At 46.7% G+C, this 25,645-nt stretch overlaps 2 protein-coding genes across 3 annotated transcripts in view; one reads left to right on the forward strand and one right to left on the reverse strand.

Annotated features, from left to right (window-relative positions):
* SLC25A25 (solute carrier family 25 member 25) overlaps nucleotides 1-11,814 on the reverse strand; it is a 29,598-nt gene extending 17,784 nt beyond the window's left edge. Inside the window, exon 1 of one of the 2 annotated variants that reach the window (XM_056540546.1) lies at nucleotides 11,375-11,814. In XM_056540546.1, the coding sequence (XP_056396521.1) occupies nucleotides 11,375-11,665 (291 nt within the window). In that variant the 5' untranslated portion in view covers nucleotides 11,666-11,814. The remainder of the gene's footprint in view (nucleotides 1-11,374) is intronic. The other variant, XM_056540547.1, reaches the window with a different exon arrangement.
* A 108-nt stretch (nucleotides 11,815-11,922) lies between these two features.
* On the forward strand, nucleotides 11,923-16,921 carry NAIF1 (nuclear apoptosis inducing factor 1). The gene is made up of 2 exons (XM_056540552.1): nucleotides 11,923-12,843; nucleotides 16,129-16,921. The coding sequence occupies exons 1-2, from the start codon at nucleotides 12,333-12,335 to the stop codon at nucleotides 16,602-16,604; spliced, it is 987 nt and encodes a 328-aa protein (XP_056396527.1). The 5' UTR covers nucleotides 11,923-12,332; the 3' UTR covers nucleotides 16,605-16,921.
* The last annotated feature ends 8,724 nt before the right edge of the window (nucleotides 16,922-25,645 follow it).

Here is a 25,645-nt window from a genome sequence, read left to right on the forward strand (position 1 = left end):
CTTACCTGCTCCAGGGATGATCTAGTATAGTCTGTAGTCTGCCCACACAGGCAGGCTGTACAAGTGGATTATCGATATTACCGATCAGCACCATGCTAGTGTATAGCACCAAACCGTAATAGCAATTGAACTTAAAATGGAACAAAAAATAAATAAAAAAAACTTTGCGATGTCTTTTTGCTATGCACAATAGTGGAGACAACTGCGCTTTTGTATGCAGCAAAATTATAATACATTATAATAGTAATAATGTAATAGAACAAAGAAAAAAAAAATTAATAAAAAAAATAAAACATTGGGAATCAAGCATAATTTACAGCCAGATTTAGGCAACTCTCTAGCCAACCGCTCCCCAATGTTAAGAATTTAGATTTTTTATATTAATATAAAAAAAAAAAATAAAAAAACACATTTTTCTCTCTTTTTTTTATTTAAAATTGTTTACTTTTCCCCTTCTCTCTTTATGCTCTTATTCAGACATGGCCTGCAGCAAAATAACCCCATTCAAGGTGCATTCACATGTGCGTATTTTTGCTGCAGCTTTGCTGCCCAATGACTTCAATGGCCAACAAAATTTGCCGCAGCAGAAAATACGCACGTGTGAACGCACCCTCAGGTAGCACAGATCTGCACAGTGTAAAAATAAAAAAAATTAAAACCGAGCAACACTGCCTTTAATTAGGTACACCCCCCTTCCCATTGACTGATTAGTATTGGGGTGCATTCACGCACCTCGGATTCGCTGTGGATTTTACAAGCCGATTCTTTTGTATTTCTGATATCAGGTCAATAAAAGTGAAGCTGCTGATTTTCCAACTAGTGATTCGCTGTGTGAATTCCCAGGAGCCGCTGTTACATCACTGCACGGCCAGATATGTGAAGAGATATGTGTAATACCGCATGTGACTAACCATACTGGAGAGAAGAGTCACCACACAGTGATACAGATGTGAGGACGCCCGACCTGTCAGCGAGGCACCAACGCCTCCAGAGGATACCGAATACCAGTGACGTGAACAGCCCGGCACACCCCGCACATATAAACCACAGACCGATGCCTAGAAAATAAAAAGGGAGGCCGGTATATGAAACCAGGACATGTGATTACTTCCCCCTACAGACCAGTGGTCTCAAACTGTGGCCCTCCAGATGTTGCAAAACTTCAACTCCTAGCATGCCCGGACAGCCAACGGCTCTCCGGGCATGCTTGGAGTTGAAGTTTTGCAACATCTGGAGGGCCACAGTTAGAGACCACTGGTCTGTAGACCTAAAACCTGCTTTATAAAAAAAACCATCGGGTCACATGACAATGTTCCTTGATCCAAATCTATCAATGTCACCACAGATACAAAGACACGACTGATGTCCCCTGCAGGCAGGATGTAGATATTGATGCATTTGGTAATTTAGATGGCAATTAAGGTCACCAAGAGAACCCATAGAAGTCACAAGAGGGCGGCTCAGGGGATTCCTCTTCAGGCTTTGAGGTCTGTGACGTGATCGGATGTCAACACAGAAGTATTGACAACTGATCTGTATTTAATTCAGTACAGATGAAAAGAGGCCGCCGACTACCAGCAGCCACTGCCGTCCTGTTTCAAGATTTTCAAAGGACCCAAAACATACTGGTAACCTCCATAAGGGTCTGTTCCCACGTACACAATCCGCTGCGGGGAATTTCTGCAGTGGATAATGCACAAGCGTATTACGGTACCACCCACTGAAATCAATGGGTCTGCAGCAAATCGGCATTCAGATTTTCCGCAAGCGTAATTTCCAGCGGTGGATTATGTACGTGTGAACATAACCTAAAAATGATGGCTCAATGGTTCTACAATAAAAACTGGCGCTCCCTAAGATAACAGTTTGTATTCCACGTGAGGATATGGTTCACAAGACAATTTCCGTGCGGAACTCCACCAAATTTACCGCCTGTTGACGTCAATGGGACATTCACACAACAGAATTTCTGCAGCAGCTATTATACTCCACAAAGTTTAAAAAAAGTTGTGTCTTTAATTTTGCAGAATTCTGCAGCGGAATCCCATTAAAGCCAGTGGGGCTTTGAATTTCAGCAGAATTCTGTGTTTTGAGAACACAGAATTTCACTGTAATTCTACATAGCCAAAGGGTTGAGTCACACGTAACTGATCCGAAGCGTATTTTACGCTGCCGATCTGCTATCACAGCTGAGAGTGAGTCCACTCGGTGACTCGCAGGCCCCTTTAAGGCTGCTCCGAGTGGTGGATTGCTGCTGCGAGCAAGCCAGGGGGCCGGGAATGGGGAGGTTTGGCAACAGCTGGAGGCACTATGGGTCGGGTCATTGGCAAATCCGTAGCATAAAAAAAAAAAAACGCTGTGGAACCGTTATGTTTGACCCTACCCTTAGGGTGCATTCCCTCCATGGGATTATGTATATTGCAACCGTATACACAGTGAAAGGTTGTATCAGGGCATGCTGTGAGTTGTAGTTAGTGAAAGGCTGCATAAGAGTTCTTTATTATTGTTTTATTTTTTCCTCTTTCTTATCTCCATCTCGTTCTCAGCCTTCTCAGGGTCGTTCCTAATAAGTTACATTTACTGTAAGTAAAGTTGCTGGTTACAGAAATTCACTATCTGCTAATTGGCTAGTTATGTACCCTTGGAAAAAGCATGTAAAATCAAAACAATTATATCACTTTTTAGATGTGTCTACATTTAAATTGGTCAATGTTAAATACGCCCTTTGCCTTTTTATACAGATGCTTAAAGGGGTACTCCGCCCCTGGCATCTTATCTCCTATCCAAAGGATAGGGGATAAGATGTTAGATCGCCATGGTCCCGCTGCTGGGAACCCCGGGGATCGCCGCTGCAGCACCCCGCCATCATTACTGTACAGAGAGATCGCTCTGCACGTAATGACAGGCAATACAGGGGCCGGAGCATCGTTACGTCATGGCTCCGCCCCTCATGACATCACGGCCCGTCCCCTTAATGCAAGTCTATGGCAGGGGGCATTACGACCGCCACGCCCCCTCCCATAGACTTGTACTGACAGGGGAGGGCCGTGACGTCACGAGGCGCGGAGCCGTGACGTAACGATGCTCCGGCCCCTGTATTGCCTGTCATTACGTGCAGAGCGATCTCGCTCTGCGCAGTAATAATAGCGGGGTGCTGCAGCGGGACCCCGGCGATCTGACATCTTATCCCCTATCCTTTGGATAGGGTATAAGATGTCTAGGGGCGGAGTTCCCCTTTAATGCAATAAAGTCAGAGTGTGTTTGCCATACCTACTTGTCTCTTATCTTTTCCTATGAGGGATACGCTCTCCTGGTGCCAGATAAGGTGACACAAACCAAGGTAGAACTAAGGAAATATATGCCAGGGGTATATAGTGAGGAGTTGCAGATCCTTTCACACAGTTTCATACATTAATGGTTTATTCACACGTACAGTACTCTGCAGAAAATCCTGCGCACCGAGATCTGCCGCATCAATTCCCGCACACCGAGATCTGCCAATATTTTTGGCAAATAAAAAATATTGGTCCTACCGTGCTTTAGTCTCCAGTTTCAAAACTGAACATTCACCATAAGCTTTTTTTTTCCCCAGTTTTAAATATTGAAGTCAATGAGACCATATAAAACAGTGTTCGTGTATACGGTTTTATACGATTTTAGCTCACGGTTTTAATATCCCAGCCATATGCACAAACGGTGGTGTGAATGCCCCCTTATAAATAAGTGCAAAACACCACATGTACACTCATCTTATGCGTTTGTGCGTAACATAGGTATAACACTGACCATTGATGTGCAATGGCTCCATAGTGATCAGTCTTCGGCATACACCAAGGGGACAATAGAAAATCACAGGCTTTCAGGTTATGACCCAAAACTCTGACCTGCCAATATAGGATTTTTTTTTACCAGGGATTATGATCACTTGCAAAAAGCATTTGGAAGGCAGAACTACTTTATATAGACAGAAGGAATTAACTGCTGATGCCCGAGACTCAGTTTTGTCGAGTCATACTATACATTAGCGCATCTCCACCCACCCGACTAAAGTCACGTTCACATCACGACTTGTGTATACTGCATATATACATTGGCAAGCTGAAAAAATGGGATGCCAGCACTGCATATAAAAAAAATGATCCAATGCTAGAATTTCATACAGATTTGTAAATGACATATTCCGGCACCAGTGGTTGACAACGTTCCTGCCATTAAATTCAATGGGCCCAGTCCCATGCCTGTACAGTATATGCACGTCTTGTATACATCGGCATTCCATTTTGACAGGGTGCTGATGTATACGTCAAATCGCCATGTGATCCCAGTCTGAAATGAGGTTTATGGCTCATACAGGAAAAAGCTGGTTTCATGGGCAGATACAGATATTATCTAGTTCTATACAACATTCAGATGAAAGGAACATTTTGTTAAAGTAATTCTTATAAACCGGTTGCAGCCACCGCTGCAGTGTTTCCCAACCAGTGCCCTTCTGGCTGTTGCAAAACTACAACTCCCAGCATGCCCGGACAGCCAACGGCTGTCCGGGCATGCTGGGAGTTGTGGTTTTGCAACAGCTGGAAGCACCCTGGTTGGGAAACACTAAAGTAGACCATCAGATGATCGCTGTTCATAACTAGAAGCCTCCAGCTGTTGCAAAACAACTCCTAGCAATTGTAGTTTTGCAACAGCTGGAGGCCCGCTGGTTGGAAAACAATGCCCTACCCCCTGTATAGGCGACAAATGCATTATCACTGGGGGTCCGACTGATCCTATGTATAGGTGATAAGAGTGGAAGACCCCTTTATAAAAGTGATAAACTGATGCCACCTTCCTTAAAGGGGTACTCCGGGATATGAAACTTAGTGCCTATCCTTAGAATAGGCACTAAGTTTCAGATTGCGAGGGTCCGAACGCTGGGGCCCCCGGCGATCTCCCGTACGGGGCCTCGGCAGTCAGCGGCCTTGTTCATCCACCGCATAACACGGAAGCAGACACACCCCCTCAATACATCTCTATGGGAGAACCGGATCGCTGTATTCGGCAGTCTCCGCCTCTGCCATAAAAATGTATTTAGGGGGCGTGTCGGCCGCTGCATCATGTGGTGGTCGAAACGTGCTATTTCAGCAAAGAGCCGAGGGCCCCAGCGGTCGGACCCCCCCCCCACAATCTGAAATGTATCCCCTATCCTTAAAATAGGGGATAAGTTACATATTCTGGCGTTCTCCTTTAACAGCGCAAGAAATAGAAACCGCACCTGACAGACAGCACCCCCATAAGCAAAACCTATTTTTAAAGGGGTCCCTAATCTGAACAGCACATTTATATATGCTGAAAAACCTACAGATCACGGCTAAGGCTGGGTCCACACTACGTTTTGTCCCATACGGGAGCGCATACGGCAGGGGGGAGCTAAAAGCTCGCGCTCCCGTATGTCACCGTATGCGCTCCCGTATGCCATTCACTTCAATGAGCCGACCGGAGTGAAACATTCGGTCCGGTCGGCTCATTTTTGCGCCGTATGCGCTTTTACAACCGGACCTAAAACCGTGGTCAACCACGGTTTTAGGTCCGGTTGTAGAAGCGCATACGGCGCAAAAATGAGCCGACCGGACCGAATGTTTCACTCCGGTCGGCTCATTGAAGTGAATGGCATACGGGAGCGCATACGGTGACATACGGGAGCGCGAGGTTTTAGCTCCCCCTGCCGTATGCGCTCCCGTATGGGACAAAACGTAGTGTGGACCCAGCCTAAGGCTGGGTTCACATCACGTTTTCTCCCATACGGGAGCGCACACGGCAGGAGGAGCTAAAACCTCGCGCTCCCGTATGCAATTAATTTCAATGAGCCGGCCGGAGTGAAACGTTCGGTCGGCTCATTTTTGCACCATATGCGCTTTTCCCCTGGACCTAAAACTGTGGTCAACCACGGTTTTAGGTCCAGTAGTAAAAGCGCATATGGCGCAAAAATGAGCCGACCGGACTGTTTCACTCCGGCCGGCTCATTGAAATGAATGACATACGGGAGCGCATAGAAAGGCATACGAGTGCACGAGGTTTTAGCTCCCCTGCCGTATGCGCTCCCGTATGGGAGAAAACGTGATGTGAACCCAGCCTTAGAGACAAATGGGTGGTGGGCTGAATAGTAAGGAAGGGGGATGGGTGTTAAATAGTGCAGACACTTTGTTAGGAAGAAGAAATAACTAGATAGATCGACACACACACGGGAAAGCTTTCCTTACTTTTGGCTCCTTTCACACTGCTCCGGCAAATTCAGACGTCAAACTCCCTTTTTTTTTTTTTTTTTTGCAGTTTGCTGGCGGTAATTTTGCAGGAGCATACCGGGTAACATAACAGGTCCCGATGGACCCCATTGTAGTCAATAGCCGCCGTTATTTTCGGAGAGAAAAGCCGGGGAGAAAAAGACGATGAAGCACTATTTTTTTTCTCCAGCTTTTCTCGATTCTAAAATAACGGACTTTACACTCCTGGAGACAACCGGCAGTGTGAACGTAGCCTTAGTGTATCTCCAGCTGTGTAGCACAACTACAACTGTCAGCATGCCTGATCTAAGAAGGGGTTAACTCCCATCTTTGGTGCCCACATTGGAGATATCTGGCTCAGAGTTTGCCACATCTAACACACAAAAGCCCGATACATCTCACAGCCGAGAATTTGCTACAATTGTCCCTTTGAAAGCTCCACACGCCTGCAGCATTCATCTCCATCCTGACCGTTTGATACCTTTTAAAGGGGTACTCCGGTGGAAAACTATTTATTTTAAATCAACTGGTGTCAGATAGTTAAACAGATTTGTAAATTACTTCTATTAAAAAAATCTTAATCCTTCCAGTACTGAGCTGCTGGATGCTCTAGAGGAAGTTGTGTAGTTCTTTCCAGTCTGACCACAGTGCTCTCTGCTGACACCTCTGTCCATGTCAGGAACTGTCCAGAGCAGGAGCAAGCCTCTCCTTCCCTGGACAGTTCCTGGCATGGACAGAGGTGTCAGCAGAGAGCACTGTGGACAGACTGGAAAGAACTCCAGAAAGAAATACAACTTCCTGTGGAGTATACAGCAGCTGATAAGTACTGGAAGGATTAAGATTTTTAAATAGAAGTAATTTACAAATCTGTTTAACTTTCTGGCACCAGTTGATTTAAAAACATTTGTTTTCCACTGGAGTGCCCCTTTAACTGCACTGATACATTGTAGCAAATGGTCAGGATGGAGATTAGAGGTGCTGGGGGGGGGGGGGGGGGGTTTAGCTTGCTGGAAACATGGTGGCGTGAATGCGTCCTCAGGGTATGTTCACACGGCATAAAATGTGCAGAATTTGTCCGGCCGGACATTCTGCACATGAGTGATCCGTGGGCACTAGGACCGCCAGGAAATACGCCGTCTCAGACGGCAATACATTTCCGAGCAAAATTTGCCATAAGAATAGACATGTACAGCAGAATCCTATTGAAATCAATGGGAATCTGCTGTGGCGGAATGTCCACTGTGGAACATGGCCTTACGGTATGTTCATACGTCGTTCATTTTAATGTATCTGCCGGCGATCTGCTTATCTGCCGCTATGACAGATTTTGCGCTGACCTATGAAGCGAACGGTAACAAAACTCCCAGCGGATTACCCTTTGGTTGGGTCTATGCACGTGACAGATTATCCACCTGGAGATTTGAGGACAGCGCACGTACATTGCTAGTCCCCATAGCCGGCAATGCATTTCGCTCAGTATTCCTACCAGAGTAAGGAAAAATGTTCATTATTTTGCTGCTGAAATCTCATAGTGTACGAGATGGAATCCCATTGACCGCAATTTCTGGGGAAATCCCAATGTGTGATTGGCCCCCCAAGAGTGAATTTGCTTCCTACGGCTTACTGGAAGTCTGGATCACTATCTGTCCAGGGAAGGGAGGGGGGGGGGATGGGAGTTTCATTAGTATTCTCTATGTTAATGAAGAGTCATCCCAACGTTATTTCAGGCATTCCTGTAAGGGGAGCCATCACCCGGTCAGCTGTGAGGAGCCGCCATCTGCTCAAATATACAACTTCTATGTATGTGATTGTACAAGGAGGAGGGGGACGTGGAGACACAGGGGGACTAGCAATGTCCTATGCATGGAGACCTACATAGAGATGGGAGTACAGGATGTACATAGCCGTATGGCATTCTTCACCTTCACGGCTTAGTGCTAATATTTATCAGGACTGCGCAAAATCTACGGCACCAATTCCGTCCGACATTACACCACACATCCGAGCACTCCAGCTGATGCAAAACTACAACTCCCATCATGCCCTGACAGCCGCAGGCTGTCAGGGCATGATGAGAGTTGTAGTTTTGCAACAGCTGGAGAGCCACAGTTTGTGTAATGTTACTCCAAATCCTCAATATAACTCACATTAAAATCCAAATCCTCATAACTATTAAAATTGATTTCTCCTTCCAGTACTTGTTATCAGCTGTATGCTACAAAGGGAAATAATTTTCTGTTTGAATTTCTTTTTTGTCTTGTCCACAGTGCTCTCTGCTGACATCTCTGTCCGTGTCAGGAACTGTCCAAAGCAGGAGAAAATCCTCATAGCAAACCTATGCTGCTCTGGACAGTTCCTGACACGGACAGAGGTGTCAGCAGAGAGCACTGTGGACAAGAAAAAAAAAAAAAAAAAGAAATTCAAAAAGCAAAGAATTTGCTCTGTAGCATACCGCTGCTAAAAAGTACTGGAAGGGCAAACATTTTTTTTAATAGAAGTCATTTACAAGTCTGTTTAACTTTCTGACACCAGTTGATTTATAGGAAAAAAAAAAAAAAAAAAAAATATATTATATTTATTTATATATATATATATATATATATATATATATATATATATATATATATATATATATATATATATATATATATATATATATATACACACACACACACACATTATATATACACACACACAAACACACATATATATATTCCATTGGAGTACCCCTTAATGTATAAACCTTGGCAACAAAAGTAAACCCCTAAAAGGAAATGTCCAAATTGGGCAGAATAAGCCATTTCCCCTCTCTAGAATCATGTGACACATTAGTGTTACAAGGTCTCAGGAGTTTTAAGTTTGGTGTTATCGCTCTCACACTCTCTAATACTAATCACTGGAAGTTCAACCTGGCACCTCATGGCAAAGAACTCTGAGGATTTCAAAAAAAAATATTTTGTTGTGCTAAATAGAGACAACCTAGGCTGTAAAAGGGGTACTCCAGTGGAAAAATTTTTTAAATGAGTTGTTGCCCAGAAAGTTAAACAGATGTGTAAATTACACCAAATTATATATATAGCACCGGCGCAGGCAATGTAAATCAAAGCAGCCTATATACAACAAAGGTGGATCCCTGTATCACCACCTAAAATATGATACTCCAAAATATAAGTTATGTGTATTGGCGCTAAGGGACAGAGCAATTCACAGTTTATAATTCACTTCTATTTTGATAACAGGAGCCTGCGAGTTCAGTTTCAAAAGAAGTGGATCCAATTGACTGATGGTTGTAGGGTTTCTATCGGTGTCAGGTTGCGGTCTTTCACTGTATTCCCGTGCAGTTTGCGGTTAGCGTGATCCCCAGGTATGTACTGGACAGGTGCAGGGTTCCGACGTTGCAGGGAGCCGTGCACCGGGAGAACTGCTCCGGCCGGCAGGGTCTCACCGGTTCGTTTCCCAGTTAGTGCAAAAAGGCACCGGGACCCACAAAAGATTTTGGCATTTTTGTTAGCTAGTGACGTCACTACTGAACAAAAAATGTTCCAAAAAGGTATCTGACGTGTTTCAGAACACTTTCCTTCCTTAGAGATCTGAGGAAGGAAAGCCTTCTCTGAAACGCGTCGGTTACCTTTTTGGAACATTTTTTGTTCAGTAGTGACGTCACTAGATAACAACAACGCCAAAATCTTTTGTGGGTCCCGGTGCCTTTTTGCACTAACTGGGAAACAAACCGTTGAGATGCTTCCGGCCGGAGCAGTTCTCCCAGTGTACGGCTCCCTGCAACGTCGGAACTCCGCACCTGTCCAGTACATACCTGGGCATCAACATACGATGCTTTTGTATGTCGGGGCCATCACATAAACGGCTATCCGGCAGCGCTGACTGCTTCAGCTGCCACCAGATAGCCGTTTACGGTGCCCCGTGTGCTCTGGTGATGGTCTCCTACCTGTCCTCGGGGCTCCGTAATGTACTCCTCAGGATCCCCTGCATCATCGGCGCTCTCCATAGTCGTCATCATGTCGCCCCATCATCCAATAGGAGCAGCGTGCGTAGTGACATGATGGCGGTGACGGAGAGCAACGTTCCCAGGCAGCAGAGACCTTCCCGGAGCATCGGGGACACCCCGGGGACGCGGCGACAGCGATGGAGGGCGACATCCAGGGCAGCGTTGACGGTCTGGAGCGGCGGGGACACGCGAGTATAACCTCCAATACCAGTGGTCTTCAACCTGCAGACCTCCAGATGTTGCAAAACTACAACTCCCAGCATGCCCGGACAGCCGTTGGCTGTCCGGGCATGCTGGGAGTTGTAGTTTTGCAACATCTGGAAGTCCGTAGGTTGTAGACCACTGTCCTATACTTTACATTGCACGGATCCCTCAACATATAATGGTTAATTTTGAACGGATTACCATCGTATGTTGAGGGACCACTGTAGACATAAGTGCTGTCAGCATTGCTGCAGAGGTTGAAGGGTTGTCAGTCCATACACCACACACGGCATCAAATTGCTCTGCATGAAAGCCTGAGAACAGTTTGCTGAAGACGTGGATTATCTATATATTATCTGTAGATTATACACAGGAATGTGGAGTCACTGACCAAAGTCCTCACCCCAATGATAAAGAAGAGGCGGTTCTGTCCCCTCTATGATAGAAGCTGAGAGTACCCTTATGGGGGAAGCTATAAAATTACAACCACCTCAGGGTAGAATGGGAGTTGTAGTTTTAAAAACAGCTGGAGGCACCCAGGACATGTAAAACTGAATCAGGGGACCCACACGATACTTCAGCCACAGATAGGAACATACCATTTATAAATTAAGGGGACCCACACAACCTGTCACATATAGGAACATACCACTTATAAATTAAGGGGTCCCACACGACCCGTCACAGATAGGAACATACATTTATAAATTAAGGGGTCCCACACGATACTTCAGCCACAGATAGGAACATACCATTCATAAAATTAAGGGGTCCCACAGGACCCGTCACATATAGGAACATACCATTTATAAAAATAAGGGGTCCCACACGAGCTGTCAGTCACAGACAGGGACATACCACCTCTATACCCGGGGGTCCCCAGTGATTTTAGAGCCTTCCTTACCCGTAGCTCCAGCTCCGTCCGGTGGACCCCGAGCCTCTTGAGCCCCACAGCCAGGTCATTGATACAGATGGCGCCGTCCTTATTGACGTCCAACTCCTGGAAGAGAATCTGCAGGCGCCGCTCGTGCTCGGGCCCGCCGCACAAGGCTCCTCCGCACGGGTCCGCAGCCAAGGCAGCCGCCCGGGATGAGGATGCCGCGGCGTCGTGTGTGTGAGGGGATCCTCCCAATGTATCACACTGACAGAACACTCCGCTCAGCAGCGGCGACACCAACGATCGAGGACGGGCCATAGACGGGAGGAACGGCCGGTAAGGGTTCACTAGATCCGGGAATAGTCAGCCACGAAGCTCATTCAGTGCCGGTATATGGCGGCAGGAAACGCATCACCTCACACCTCCCTGACGTAGGTTACTCTCTTCACTCCCGCCCACAACCAATCAGAACACGCCTCCTACTACCTTGACCAATCAAAGCACCCAATTGTAGAGAGCCGTCCCCGTAAGGCAATGCGCTACAACTATTGGCTGTCATGAAGTGACGTACAGAAAGGAGAGCCAATCAGAATGCTAATATTACGAGGGAACTCATTTTTTAAATTTAGAATAATCTCCGTATTTTCGACAACTTTCCCTCACGCATTAATCTGTTTTTTCGTCCTTTTCGTAAACATGACGTCATCTTGTTTGCTGTAAAACAACTATTTGACTCTTTTTTCTTGAACACCAGTTGACCAATTAGAAAGCAGACTACGTGACTGACAGAAAAATCAGCCAATCACTAACAAGATGGATTTCTCTCCACTTATAGATCGGGGGGGGGGAAAGGTGGGCGGTGTCTAGACTGGCAGCAGAAGCAACCAATAAGCGCGCCGATCATTTGGAGTGGGCGTGTCCTCCTTCCGTAGTCTTGCGTACAGACGCGATAAAGAGGCAGATTCTCGAAGCCGTTACGCTGCGTATGTTTCTTGCCGCCCCTACTTACGCAATTTACGTATTGCGGCCTATTCCACATCGCTCAGCGGGGCCGATGGCTACGCCAGCCAAGAAGAGAAAGACGAATTTCTCAGAGCAGGAGGTGGAAATTATCATGGAGGAAATGGAGAAACATAAGCACATCCTGATTAACCATTACAACGCCGGAGTGCCCCTGCTGACCAAAAGCAACGCCTGGTACGACGTCTTGAAGCGCGTCAACGCCATCAGCACGTGCCACCGCGAGCTGGCTGAGGTGAAGAAGAAGTGGTCCGACCTGAAGACAGAGGTGCGACGGAAGATGTCCCAGGCCCGCGCCACGGTGGAAGGCGAAGGGGACGTCAGCGCTCCGCCGATTCTGCTCACCCCGCTGCAACAGCGAATATGTAATTTATTGGGCGAAAGCGCCATCCTCAGCTTACCCACCCAGGAATGCCCAACTGAAATACCCACCCAGGTGTCCATCAGTTCACCCGGCACCGTTACCTTGACACAAAGTGAGTGGGCTACGCTTCTTACGGGCGCCATGGATGTTACGAGAATAATCGACACAGACGTAACCTTTGTAATATTAGGAGTAGTAGTGGCGACCACTACCACCTTCATCCAGGACTCATGGCAATATTTCCCAACCAGGGTACCTTCCGCTGTTGCAAAACTACGACTCCCAGCATGGCCGGACAGCCAAACTTAAAGGAGAACTCCAGAATATAAAAATTGTCCCCCATGCTGCCGGCAGTAAAAAAAATAAAGATGTACATACCTTCCTCCGCTCCCCCAGGGCCTCCGGTAACCGGCTCCGGTCTCCGCCGCGATCCTCTTCCTGGTTGCTGGTGGTCGGCAAGTCATACTGCGCTCAGCCAATCACTGGCCGCAGCGAAGTCTCGGCTCGGCTGGCGATAGGCTGAGCGGCATTGTGACGTTTTCGGCCCCGGCAGCAGGTGCCGGAGTAGTGAAGAATTTTGTGTCCTGAAGCGTTCTCACACTGCCGCTCAGCCTATCGCCGGCCAAGTTGGACTTCGCTGCGGCTGGTGATTGGTTGAGTGCAGTATGACTCGCCGGCAACCGGGAAGAGGATCGCGGCAGAGACCGGAGCCGGTTACCGGAGGCGGAGGAAGGTATGTACATCTTTATTTTTTTTACTGCCGGCAGTATGGGGGACAATTTTTATATTCTGGAGTTCTCCTTTAAGTGCCTCAATGAAATTCTTAGTAGCCATGGTGACCTGGCGCCTGGGATTTGTCTAGCCCTGACTTAAAGCACACCTCCGAGAATGGTCCTGATGGCAGGTTATCTGTTTAAATTTCCTGGAAACTTAGGCACCTCATTCAAGGCCAACTTCCGTAGTCACCGCAGACTTTAAAGGAGAACTACACAGGATAAGGGATAAGAAGCTGATCGCGCGGGGTCTGACTGCTGAGACCCGCCACGGGACCCGATGCTCAGCGAGGAGCGCGTGCTGGAGATGGCAGGCATTTCATTTTTTTTTTTTTAGATGGGAGCACCGAAAAGAGGCGATTACAGCTCTCGGACATCATCGGCGCCGTCTACCAGTAGGCAACACACTCCTCATTGAGAGCACCGGGGTCCCTTCCCAGAGATCGTGGGGGGTCCCAGCAGTCGGACCCTCCTGTGATCAGATACTTATTATAAGTTAATTTTGGCTGGAGTTTTCCTTTAGCGTAATGATGGTCCTGGAGGAAGGTTATCTGTTTAAAGTTCCCGGCAACTTCCGGCGGAATCAAATTCCTAGTCAGAAGTTCCGCAACGGAACTTGTGACATGTGAACATGTGACGTGTAAACTTGCATGGGACTTCCAGCAAATGCGTTTATTGATCTTAGTCTTGGGGCAAGTCTTGGGAAGTTTTAAACAAATATCCTGCTAAGGTACACTTTGAACCAGTGTTTCTCAACCAGGGTGCCTGCAGCTGTTGCAAAACTACAACTCTCAGCATGCCCGGACAGCCAAAGGCTGTCCGGGCATGCTGGGAGTTGTAGTTTTGCAAAACCTGGAGGCACCACGGATGGGAAACACTGGCATAAGGGACTTTCACATCACATTTATGGCTTTTGTCTAACGTGTGCGCCAAGACCTCCAATGACCTCAATGGAGGTCATGATGGATACCAAATCCATGAGAACATATAAGATTTTTTTTTATCAGCATCAGGTTGATGGGTGTCTGATGCATGACACCCCAACTGATCAGCTGTTAGTTGTAGTTTTGTAACAGCTGGATGCACCCTGGTTGGGAAACAATGTCCTATACTAATAGGCCATCAATAAAAGTCACTGCGTAAATTACATTATTTCATTATGGTATGGGGCACATTTTAAAGACTATTTTCTTTTTTTTCAATATATATATATATATTTTATTTTTTTTAAATTTTTTTTTTATTGTTGTTTTTGTTGTTGCGTTTACCTTCTTCTTTCCATTTCCAAAAGTTACCACCTATTTACAGGAGGTCCTCTGCACCGTTTACTTTCTGTGGGATTTATGAAGATAGCCGAGCACCGTATTTTAATGTTTGTATTACGTCCACAAGTTGCGGCCTGACCGTAGGTCTGATGATCAGTTTGAAGCGCAGTCAGGCTGGTACTTGTGTCGGGCAGGTAAGGATAGGGTCACACGTAAAGGATCCGCAGCTGCAGGACCCGACCCATAGTGTGCCTCCAGCTGTTGCTACCCTGGCCACACAGACACTCCGCCGCTCCGAGCAGTCACACAGAGGCCTGCGAGTCGGCACATGCATGCGCAGTGTACTCAGACCGTGGCTGCTCCGCAATGTCTGAGTACACTGCAAGTGCACTCTTTGTCTTGCAGGCCCCTGTGTGACTGCTCGGAGCGGCAGATTGCCACTGTGTGTAGTGCAGGGGGCGAGGCAGGGGTGGCAACAACTGGAGGCACGCTATGGGTCGGCTCTCTGGCGGATCCGCTGCGTAAAATATGCTGTGGATCCGTTACGTGTGACCCTACCCTAAATGTGTTGGGCTAGTACTTGTGGCTGTACTACAGATGCAGAAATGCAGTTTCTTTTCACCTGTAACATATCTGCTACTTGTGAATCCAGCCTAAGGGTACATTCACACAAGCTAATCCCCAGAGCGTATTACGCTGCGGATCCGCCGCTGAAGGACCACTGTATGCTGCCTTTACATGTGCTTGCTCGGAGCGGCAATGCGCCGCTACGAGCAGACACACTGCGATGTGCGATTTGCCTAGTGCATGCGCAGTATACTCGCACATTGCGGCAGCTCTCGGCCTAGCTCATAGAGCAGGGGGTACGGCCGTGGTGTGTGCAAGTACACCGCGCATGCGCAGCAACTCGCACATCGCTTCAGTGTGTCTACTTGTACCGGCAGATCAGCAGCGTAAGACGCGCTGGGGATCTGCTTGTATGAACGTACCATAAGGCTATGTTTAAATGGTGGAATGTCTGCCCGAAAAAAGCAAACATTCTTCAGACAATGGGCGATACCAGAATATGCCGGCACTAGGACTTTTGCGCCATCTTCATTAATGGGAATTTATTTCCGAATGTATTCCGCAAAAAGAATTGACTTGTCAATTCTTTCTCCGGAGGTCTGAATCGGTCATTCTGCTGCAGAAATTCCGCCATGTGCACGGTGCAGCAGAATCCTATTGAAAACAATGGAGCTCTTCTGCAGCTGAGTTTTCGAGTGGAATCTTTTTTGCCGGATGCTGACCATAGCTTTATAGTATATTTAAAATGTAAGATCTACAGAGTTCAACCCAAATCCTTTCCCTTTCTTCCAGTTAACGCAGAAGGAACCTATCACACCTTGGAGGAAAACGTAGTGGAATATTGCACGACCGAGACCCCCAATACAGTCACCTCTGAGACTCCCGTAGAAATAATCTCTCCTTCCGCAGAAGTCACGGGAAAACCTCAAGAACTGAAGAATCGAATCGCTCTCAACTCGGCCCGGCTCTTGCAAGAACAGAGAGTGACTAACCTGCATGTGAAGGAGATCGCCCAACACTTGGAGCAGCAGAACGACATCTTGCAGATGATCCGCAGGTCGCAGGAAATCCAGGCCAGCGCCCAAGAAAGGCAAGCCCAGGCTATGGAGGGGACCCAGGCGGCACTGAGTGCCCTCATACAGGTGTTACGACCAATGATCAAAGATGTCCGCAAGTTCCTGCAAAGCCGGACAGTCGAATCGGCAGCTGCCAGTGAAGCCGGCGACCCCGGGCCCCAGAATGGGCAGTCAAATTCTATCAGCCAGTGACTGGGAATGACACGTGTGACCAATATGGTACTATCATATCATAAGACATGAACGATGGATATTATTACCATAGAGTAGAGCAATGTTTCCCAAACAGGGTGCCTCCGGCTGTTGCAAAACTACAACACCCAGCATGCTTGGACAGCCGAAGGCTGTCCGGGCATGCTGGGAGTTGTAGTTTTGCAACAGCCGGAGGCATCCTGTTTGGGAAACACTGGAGTAGAGTTTAGGACCAGAATATGGACAATTCAGCTAAATGTTCGCGATTTTAGAGGGGTACTCCGGTGGAAAACATTTTTTTTTTTAAAATCAACTGGTGCCAGAAAATTAAACAGATTTGTAAATTACTTCTATTTAAAAATCTTAATCCTTCCAGTACTTATTAGCGGCTGTATACTACAAAGGAAGTTCTTTTCTTTTTGACTTTCTTTTCTGTCTGTCCACGGTTCTCTCTGCTGACACCTTTATGTCAGGAACTGTGTGACTGTTTGCTATGGGGATTTGTTCCTGCTCCGAGCAGTTCCTGACATGAACAAAGGTGTGAGCAAAGGGCAGACAGACATAAAAGAAATTCAAAAAGAAAAGAACTTCCTCTGTAGTATACAGCAGCTGTTAATTACTGGAAGGATTAAGATTTTTAGAAGTAATTTACAAATCTGTTTAACTTTCTGGCACCAGTTGATTTAAAAAAATTTTTTTCCACCGGAGTACCCATTTAAGAACGGAGCCGATTCATTGTAAAACTTGCAGGAACACTGTTTTGTCTTCATGGCCATGTACAGAATGTTTTACCTGCAGAATGAATTATGGAAATATCAAGGCACTACGGCATAACATGTACTTTTATTATAGACCCATATAAAGTGGGCCACATGCTGAACATGGCAATGGTTCAAGCCGAAATGGACATTGTTCTTGGACTGGGTAGTTTAGCAGCCACTTTATATAAGACTTTAATCTTCTTTCTCATTGCTGGTTTATCATTCTGCTGTTTTTATAATAAAAGGATTGATCTATTTTTGTGGTAGCTTGTTCTTAGTTAACGTAAAAATACCTTACAGAAGATTACACGATACGAATATCTGGCACAGAGGGATGCCGTCGCTGACTTTTTTGGACATGATGGCATGGTACATATCTGCACGTTACTGAGCATTGAGTCAGAAAAAGCACTATAAGGCTCGAGCTACATGGCGACTTTGGCTGCCGAAATCTTGCGTCAGGGGCCGAGAGCTGTCGACGGGCATCAAGATCTGCTGACAAGTGCTGAGGTCTGCTGCCGTGCATTGAGATCTGCAGACAGTCATCAAAATCTGGCGACAGGTGCAGAGATCTGCAAACGGGCACACTTGTGCGTCAAGTGCCAAAATCTACTGACAGGTGCAGAGATCTGTTAAATCTGCTGACCGATATTGTTAGGTGCTGAAATCTGCTATCATGTGCCAATATCCGCCGACAAGCGCCGAGATCTGCTAACAGGTGGTGAGATCTGACAGGTGGTAAAAAGGGCCAAAATCTGCTCACAGGTGCTCACCTGACGATAGGTGCCGAAATCTCCTGACAAAGAGTTCTGCCGATAGGTGCCATGTTCTGCCAACAGATGCCAAGCTCTGCCGAAAGGAGCCGAGGTGTGCAGACAGGCGCCAATATCTGCCGACAGGAGGCAAAATCTGCCATTAAGTGCTGAGATCTGCTGACCGGTGCCAAAACTTACTGAAATTTAACAGGCGCCAAAATCTTACGACAGGCCACGAAATCTTTCAACAGGTTGCTAGTACTGCCACAGGTACTGAAATCTGCTGAGTTCTGCTGCCAGGTGGCGAGATCTGCCAACAGGTCTTGAGATCTATAGACAGATGGCGAGTTCTGCTGACAGGTGCTTAGTTCTGCCAACAGGTGCTGAAGTCTCCTGACAGCCACCGAGATCTGACAACAGGTGCAGAGATCTGACGGCAAGTGCTGAGTTCTGCAAACAGGTGTTGAAATCTCCTGACAGGTACCGAGATCTGACGACAGGCACCAAGTTCTGCCAACAGATGCTGAGCTCTGCCAACAGTCACCGAGATCTGTCGACAGATGGCAAAATCTGGCCTCAGGTGCTGAGATCTGCTGACAGGTGTCGAGATCTGCCACCGTCAGGTTACAAAATCTACCGACAGGTGCAGAAATATGCTGACCGGTTCTGTCGACAGGCACGAGTTCTGCAGACAGGCACTGAGTCCTGCCGTTAGGTGCCATGTTCTGCTGACACACCAATTGTTAGGGGCAGCGTTCCGGCCATCCATACTGGCCGTGAGCTCCCCCTCTTTCCTGCCTCTGTTGGTACGGGGACTCTCGGTTCGGGATGCACCCACACACGTGTCCTGTATGTTGCTAGGGGCAATGTTCCGGCCGTTCTGTCCGGCCGTGAGCGATCCCCGCCTAATGTATGAGCCCGCATCCAAGTCCCAGGCATCCCCTTACCTCTCGCTGCTCCCGTCTGTCCTCCTGCTCTTCTTCACCTGCACATGCATCCCCTTCTCTTAGGGCGCACACGCGCAGGCATTGCCAGCTTTAAAGAGCCAGTACTCCCATAATTAATTGTCTGCTGGGCGGTCTCTTTATTAGTCCAACACCTCCCTATTATGATGCCGGATCTTTGTGCTTTGTGCCCTAGAAAAAGTGTTCCTGTGAGTGTGCCCTTTAAGTGTTCCAGACCTCCAGCTTGTGACCTGACTTTGCTCCTTTGCCGCCTGCCTCCTGACCTTGTGCCTGTGACCCAACTATGCTTCTGTGCTGCCTGACTGCTAACCCTTGCTACATCTGACTATGCTTCCTTCTCTGTGCCAAGTTACATCTGGGCAACCTGTTTGGATGGATCGTGCCAGGGGTAGCTACCTGGGTGCCGCCTGCCTCAGCAAGACCACCCCTCTTTGTGGCGGGCTCTGGTGAAAACCAACGGTACTTTAGACTTTGCTCCCTGGTGCGGTTCAGCCATTGTCCACACAGGTCAGCGGATCCACTTTTCAGCCGATCACGGTAAGACCGTTACAGTAAGATCCGGCCATGGATCCAGCCCAGGTTCCTCTGCCTAGTGTTGCCCACCTCTCTACAATTCGATCTGCACAGATCGAACAGCAAGCACAGCAGATGTATTAGCTTTCCGCACTGGTGCAGCAACTCCTAGCTTCTCAACAGCCTCAACACCGCCGGCAGAACCCTCCGCAGCTCCTGCTCCTTTTGCTTAAGTTGGCTCCAAAATTAGTTTGTCTCTGCCTACTAAATATGATAGTGATCCAAAGTTGTGCAGGGGCTTCATAACTCAGTGTTCCATGCACTCAGAACTCCAAGCGGACCAGTTTCCTAATGAGCGTGCCAAAGTGACTTTTGTCATCAGCCTTCTTTTTGTAAAAGCCTTGGCCTGGGCTACCCCGCTGTGGAATCACAATGACCCGTTGTCCTCTAATCTCCGGACTTTTCTTGCAGAATTCCATAATGTTTTTGAAGAACCAGCCCGGGCATCCTCTGCGGAGACTGCCATACTGAATCTCTCTCAAGGAAATGCTTCGGTGGTAGAATACACAGTACAATTCTGCATCTGGCCTGGAACAATAAGGCTTTGTGTGCTACTTTTAAAAAGGGTCTCTCTAGTAGGATCAAGGATGCTTTGGCGGCTTGAGATCTTCCATCCTACCTGACTGATCTCATTAATCTTGCCACTCGAATTGACGTGCAGTTCTCGGATAGACAAGAGGAGCTACGTTGTGAGAGAGAACCACTCCGGTCATCCTTACGATTGTCCCATTGATCTTCAACCAGATACTACACCTCCTCGGGGAAGAATTTATCCGTTGTCTGTTCTAGAGACACAAGCTATGGAAAAATATATTCAAGAAAACCTACAAAAGGGTTTTATTCGGAAATCCACCTCTCCTGCTGGAGCTGGATTCTTCTTTGTTGGAAAAAAAGGATGGTTCTCTTCATCCTTGCATTGACTATCAGGGACTTAAAATTACAACAAAAATTCGCTACCCTTTGCCTTTGATCTCAAAACTCTTTGATCGTCTACGTGGTGCCAGAATCTTCACTAAATTAGATCTCAGAGGAGCATACAATTTAATTCGCATTCGTCAAAATGATGGATGGAAAACGGCATTTAACACCCGAGACGTCCATTTTGAGGCCTCTGTAATGCCCCAGCAGTCTTCCAAGAATTTGTTAATGACCTCTTCCGTGATTTATTGTATACCTACGTGGTGGTCTATCTGGACGATATCTTGGTCTTCTCTTCTAATCTAAAACTTCATCGTCTTCATTTCTGCCCAGTCCTGCAGCATCTACGGGAGAATCGTCTATTTGCCAAGCTGGAGAAATGTCTCTTTGAGAGAACAAACCTTTCTTTTGTGGGTTACATAGTCTCCCATCAAGGTCTTCTGACGGATCCTACTAAACTTTCTGCTGTTTTGGACTGGTCTTCAGGCTATTCAACGTTTTTTTGGAGTTTGTCAACTACTACCGTCAGTTCATTCTTCATTTTTCTTCCCTAGTTGCCCCAATTGTAGCCCTTACCAAAAAGAATAATAACAACAAAAATTGGTCTCCCGAGGCTAAAGAGGCTTTTTCTCAGATAAAGTCTGCCTTCGCTACTGCACCCCTTCTCTCAAGACCTGATCCTGGGAAACCGTTCTGTTTGGAGGTAGACGCATCTTCAGTAGGAGCTGGCGCAGTTCTTACCCAAAAGTTCCCTAAGGGAAAGAACATTACTTTGTGGTTATTTTCCAAGACCTTTTCTCCTGCGGAGAGAAACTATTCTATTGGTGACCGGGAACTTTTCGCCATTAAACTAGCCTTGGAAGAATGGCGTAATCTTTTAGAGGGCTCTACACATCCTATCAGCATTTATATTGATCACAAAAACCTTTTATATTTACAAACTGCATAGCGCCTGAATCCCCGTCAAGCAAGATGGTCGTTCTTCTTCTCCCGATTCAACTTCATTTATTTTCGTCCTGCAGAAAAGAATGTTAGAGCTGATGCTCTTTCTCGTTCCTCTGATGTTGTAGGTCAGGATATCACCCCTCTTCCTATCATTCCTCCTGAGTGTCTGATTACTGCGGCTCCAGCTTCTCTTCTTCAAGTCCCTCCTGGGAAGAAGTTTGTACCTTCTCGTCTCAGACGTCATGTCCTCAGTTAGGGACACTCCTTGTTGTTGGCTGGTAACTCTGGGATCAAGAAATCCTTTCAGTTAATCTCTCGGTTCTATTGGTGGCCACATCTCAAACAAGATGTCACCGATTTTATCAGTTCTTGTACCACCTGTGCTCGTGACCAGACTCCCCGGTTGAGACCTGCTGGACTCTTACAGCCCTTGCCTATTCCGTATGCTCTTTGGACTCATATAGTAATGGATTTCATCACCGATCTTCCTCCTTCTGGTAACAATACCGTCATCTCGGTGGACGTTGATGGGTTTTCCAAAATGGCACATTTTATTCATTTGCCTGGTCTTCCTTCTGCTTCACAGTTGGCCAAACATTTTCTCCAATAAATTCTTCATCTACATGGTATTCCCTCCCACATTGTCTCGGATCGTGACTGGAAGGGCTTTGGCCCTGAGGAGAGGTCTTGGGAACCGTAGGAGAATATTGCTGAATACAACCTGGTTTGAGACTTCCTTAGACCCAAAAAGATTGGCAGACCCAATGGAGGGTGGTACTGTTAGATTTAAAGGGCCAGTACGCCTATAGTTGTCTGCTGGGCAGACTCTATATTAGTCCGGCACCTCCCTATTATGGTGCCGGATCTTTGTGCTTAGTGCCCTAGAGAAAGTGTTACTGTGAGTGTGCCCTTATAGTGTTCCAGACCTCCAGCTTGAGACCTGACTTTGCTCCTTTGCTGCCTGCCTCCTGACCTTGTGCCTGTGACCCGACTATGCTCCTTTGCTGTCTGCCTCCTGACCTTGTGCCTGTTACCCGTCTACGCTTCTGTGCTGCCTGCCTTTTGATCAGTGCTACATCTGACTACGCTTCCTTCTCTGTGCCAAGTTACATCTAGGCGACCTGTGTGGATGGATCGTGCCAGGGGTAGCGACCTGGGTGCCGCCTGGCGCAGCAAGACCATCCCTTTTTGCGGTGGGCTCTGGTTAAAACCAGCAGCACCTTTAGACTCCGCTCCCTGGTGCGGTTCAGCCATTGTCCACACAGATCAGCGCATCCACTTCTCAGCCGATCACGGAAAGACCGTTACACCCATGTCTGCTGACGGGTGGCAAAATCTGCTGACAGGTGCCAAAAACTGCTGATATGTGCCATCAGGTGGCAAAATATGCCGACAGGTGCATAAATCTGCCAACGGGTGCTGAGTTCTGCAGACAGGCACTGAGTTCTGCCTTTAGGTGCCATGTTCTGCCGACAAATACCGAGTTCTGCCGACAGAAGCAAAGAGGCGCTGAAATCTGTCAACAGGTGCCGAGATCTGCCACAGATAGAAATCTGCCCACAGATGCCGAGATCTACCGACAGTTGCTAAAATCTGCTGACAGGTGGTGAAAGGTGCCAAAACCTGCACAGATGGGCCAAGATGTGCCGACAGGCACAGAAATTTGCAAACAGGTGCATAGATCTGTCGACAGGTGTCAAAATCTGCTGTCAGTTGCTGAGATCTACTGACAGGTGCCAAAACCTGCTGAGATCTGCTGTCAGGTGTCAAGATCTGCCAACAGGCACTAAGATGTGCCATCAGGTACCGAAATCTACCAGCAGGTGCCAAAATCTGGCGACAGGTGCCGAGATCTGGCAGTGGGCACTGAGATGTGCCGGGAGGTGCTGAAATCTGCCAAAATCTGCTGACAGGTGCCGAGCATTACCTGTATCAGGAGAAGTTCACCTGAGATGTTGCCACAGTGAAGAACATTTAAACATAATGAAAGAAAAACAGTAAAATCTAAAGACAAAACACAGTGTGAAACATATTTGAACGCTACTGTAGCTTTTGTTACAGCGATATCAATCACATTTTGTGATGCTTTGAAAATATGTGAGCGCTTATTTTCGTGCCTCTTTTGGGTTTCTTTCGCACGACTTAGGAGCTGAATTGTAAATCTCAGAAAATTACTGCGGGGAGAAGGTATTTTCATGCTCTATACCGCAATTACACTATTAACAGGGAATTTATCAAGGGATTTAGACAAGTTTTTTTTTTTGGCGGTGAAAAGGCGCAAAAAAGCGCATGCTACTTTTTTGCGCCTTTTCACCGCACACCTGATTACTGTAGACAGTCAAATCTGAGTTAGTAGATGCAGTGGTCAGGAACTCATCATTGCGACTTTTTGGAAAAAAAAAATACACAACTGCAACTCCTAGCATGCCCTGAGTTTTAATAAATGAATAAGCCCATCCCCCCAAAAAATTAATTACCATATTTTCCCATGACAGGGACAGAGGGGGCAGCAGAGAGCAGTGGTCAGACTGGAAAGAACTACACAATTTTCTCTGTGGAATACTGCAGCTGATAAGTACTGGAAGGGTTAAGATTTTTTAATAGAAGCAAGTTGATTTGAAAACATTTGTTTTCCACATGTTTCCACCAGAGTTCACCCTTTAAATTGGTTCACATAGTGCTGCAATTCCTATATCTGCCTGCAGAGGGAACTGTAAGGCTTGAAGATTTTATTACCATTTCTATGCAGTTTTGGACCACCAGGGGGCAGTATAAGATCGGAGCAGTCTAAATACAGTACATGTACGCCAGCAGTTTTCTAACCTCTTTCACTAAGTTCTTTTGCTCCTTCCCTAAAAGGATAAAGTAATTCTATAGCCGATAATTGCCCGTACTTGGCACAGTGGCAGAACATACCATTTACTCAGTGCGACGTCCCGCAGGTCTATTAGCGAATACTTTAAATACATTTTTAAATAGATTCATTCATAGTGAATTTGGCTCCGAGCGAGCGTTCTGCCTACGAGGCGACTCCTGAGCCCTTAAAAGCCTTAATATAATTATAATAATGAAGAAATGACGATCAAATGAGATCAGACGATCAGTCACCGCCGCTCGAGGCAACCTGTCTGTTCATGATATAGAAAAACATATAATGTCTGCTCTATACAGACCCTTCTAAAATACAGAGGGGCTGAGGAGAGATACTGGGACCCATAATTTATTTCATAAAGGGGTACTCCAGGGGGGTTCAAATCAATTTGCACCAAAAAGTTGTACAAAATCTTTATCCTTCCAGTACTTATCAGCTGCTGTATGCTCCAGAGGAAGTTGTGTAATTCTTTCCAGTCTGACCACAGTGCTCTCTGCTGTCCGTGTCAGGAACTGTCCAGAACAGGAGAGGCTCCCTAGGGGGATTAGCTTGTTCTCTGGACAGTTACTGACATGGACAGAGGTGTCAGTAGAGAGCACTGTGGTCAGACTGGAAAGAACTGCACAACTTCCTTTGGAGCATACAGCAGCTGAAGGGTTACGATTTTTTTTAATAGAAGTAATTCACAAATCTAGATACCGTAGACACAAAATTCAACCCACCGAGTAGTAGTTCTCTCGCCCGGACTGTGCTATGGCAAGGGGTGGCACTCCTGCTGCACTAGCCATTATATATCTTATTGAGGTTGGTATTGTATACTGTTTACAATTATATACATTGAGTCTGTATTTTCTCACTCTTGTCAAGACGTTTGTCTGTGTTACTATCCCTGTATACTTACCTTGTAAATTGCACTTTGTTATGGTCACAATTGTGGCAGCAGTGACGCCTCTTGTTGTCCTTGTTCCCCTGCTGTGTATGTTTTTTCCCCTACCACCTTTTTTATTTTTATTGAATAAAATTTGTATTTTAATATCTTGATAAATGACTCCATTGTCTTCTTAGTGTGCAAGCACTAAAAGCAGAACACTAGCAGAAGAAATAGTCCAGCGAAGAGGAGTATAGTGCCAAAACGAATTCTTCTTTATTATAAAAGCCTGAATACAGGAAAACACATCGACAATGTGACGCGTTTCAAGTGCTGTAGCGCACCCTTAATACGACTAAGAGTGCGCTACAGCACCTGAAACGC

Source organism: Hyla sarda, chromosome 9, assembly GCF_029499605.1.
Source record: "Hyla sarda isolate aHylSar1 chromosome 9, aHylSar1.hap1, whole genome shotgun sequence".
In the NCBI taxonomy this organism is placed as follows: domain Eukaryota; kingdom Metazoa; phylum Chordata; class Amphibia; order Anura; family Hylidae; genus Hyla; species Hyla sarda.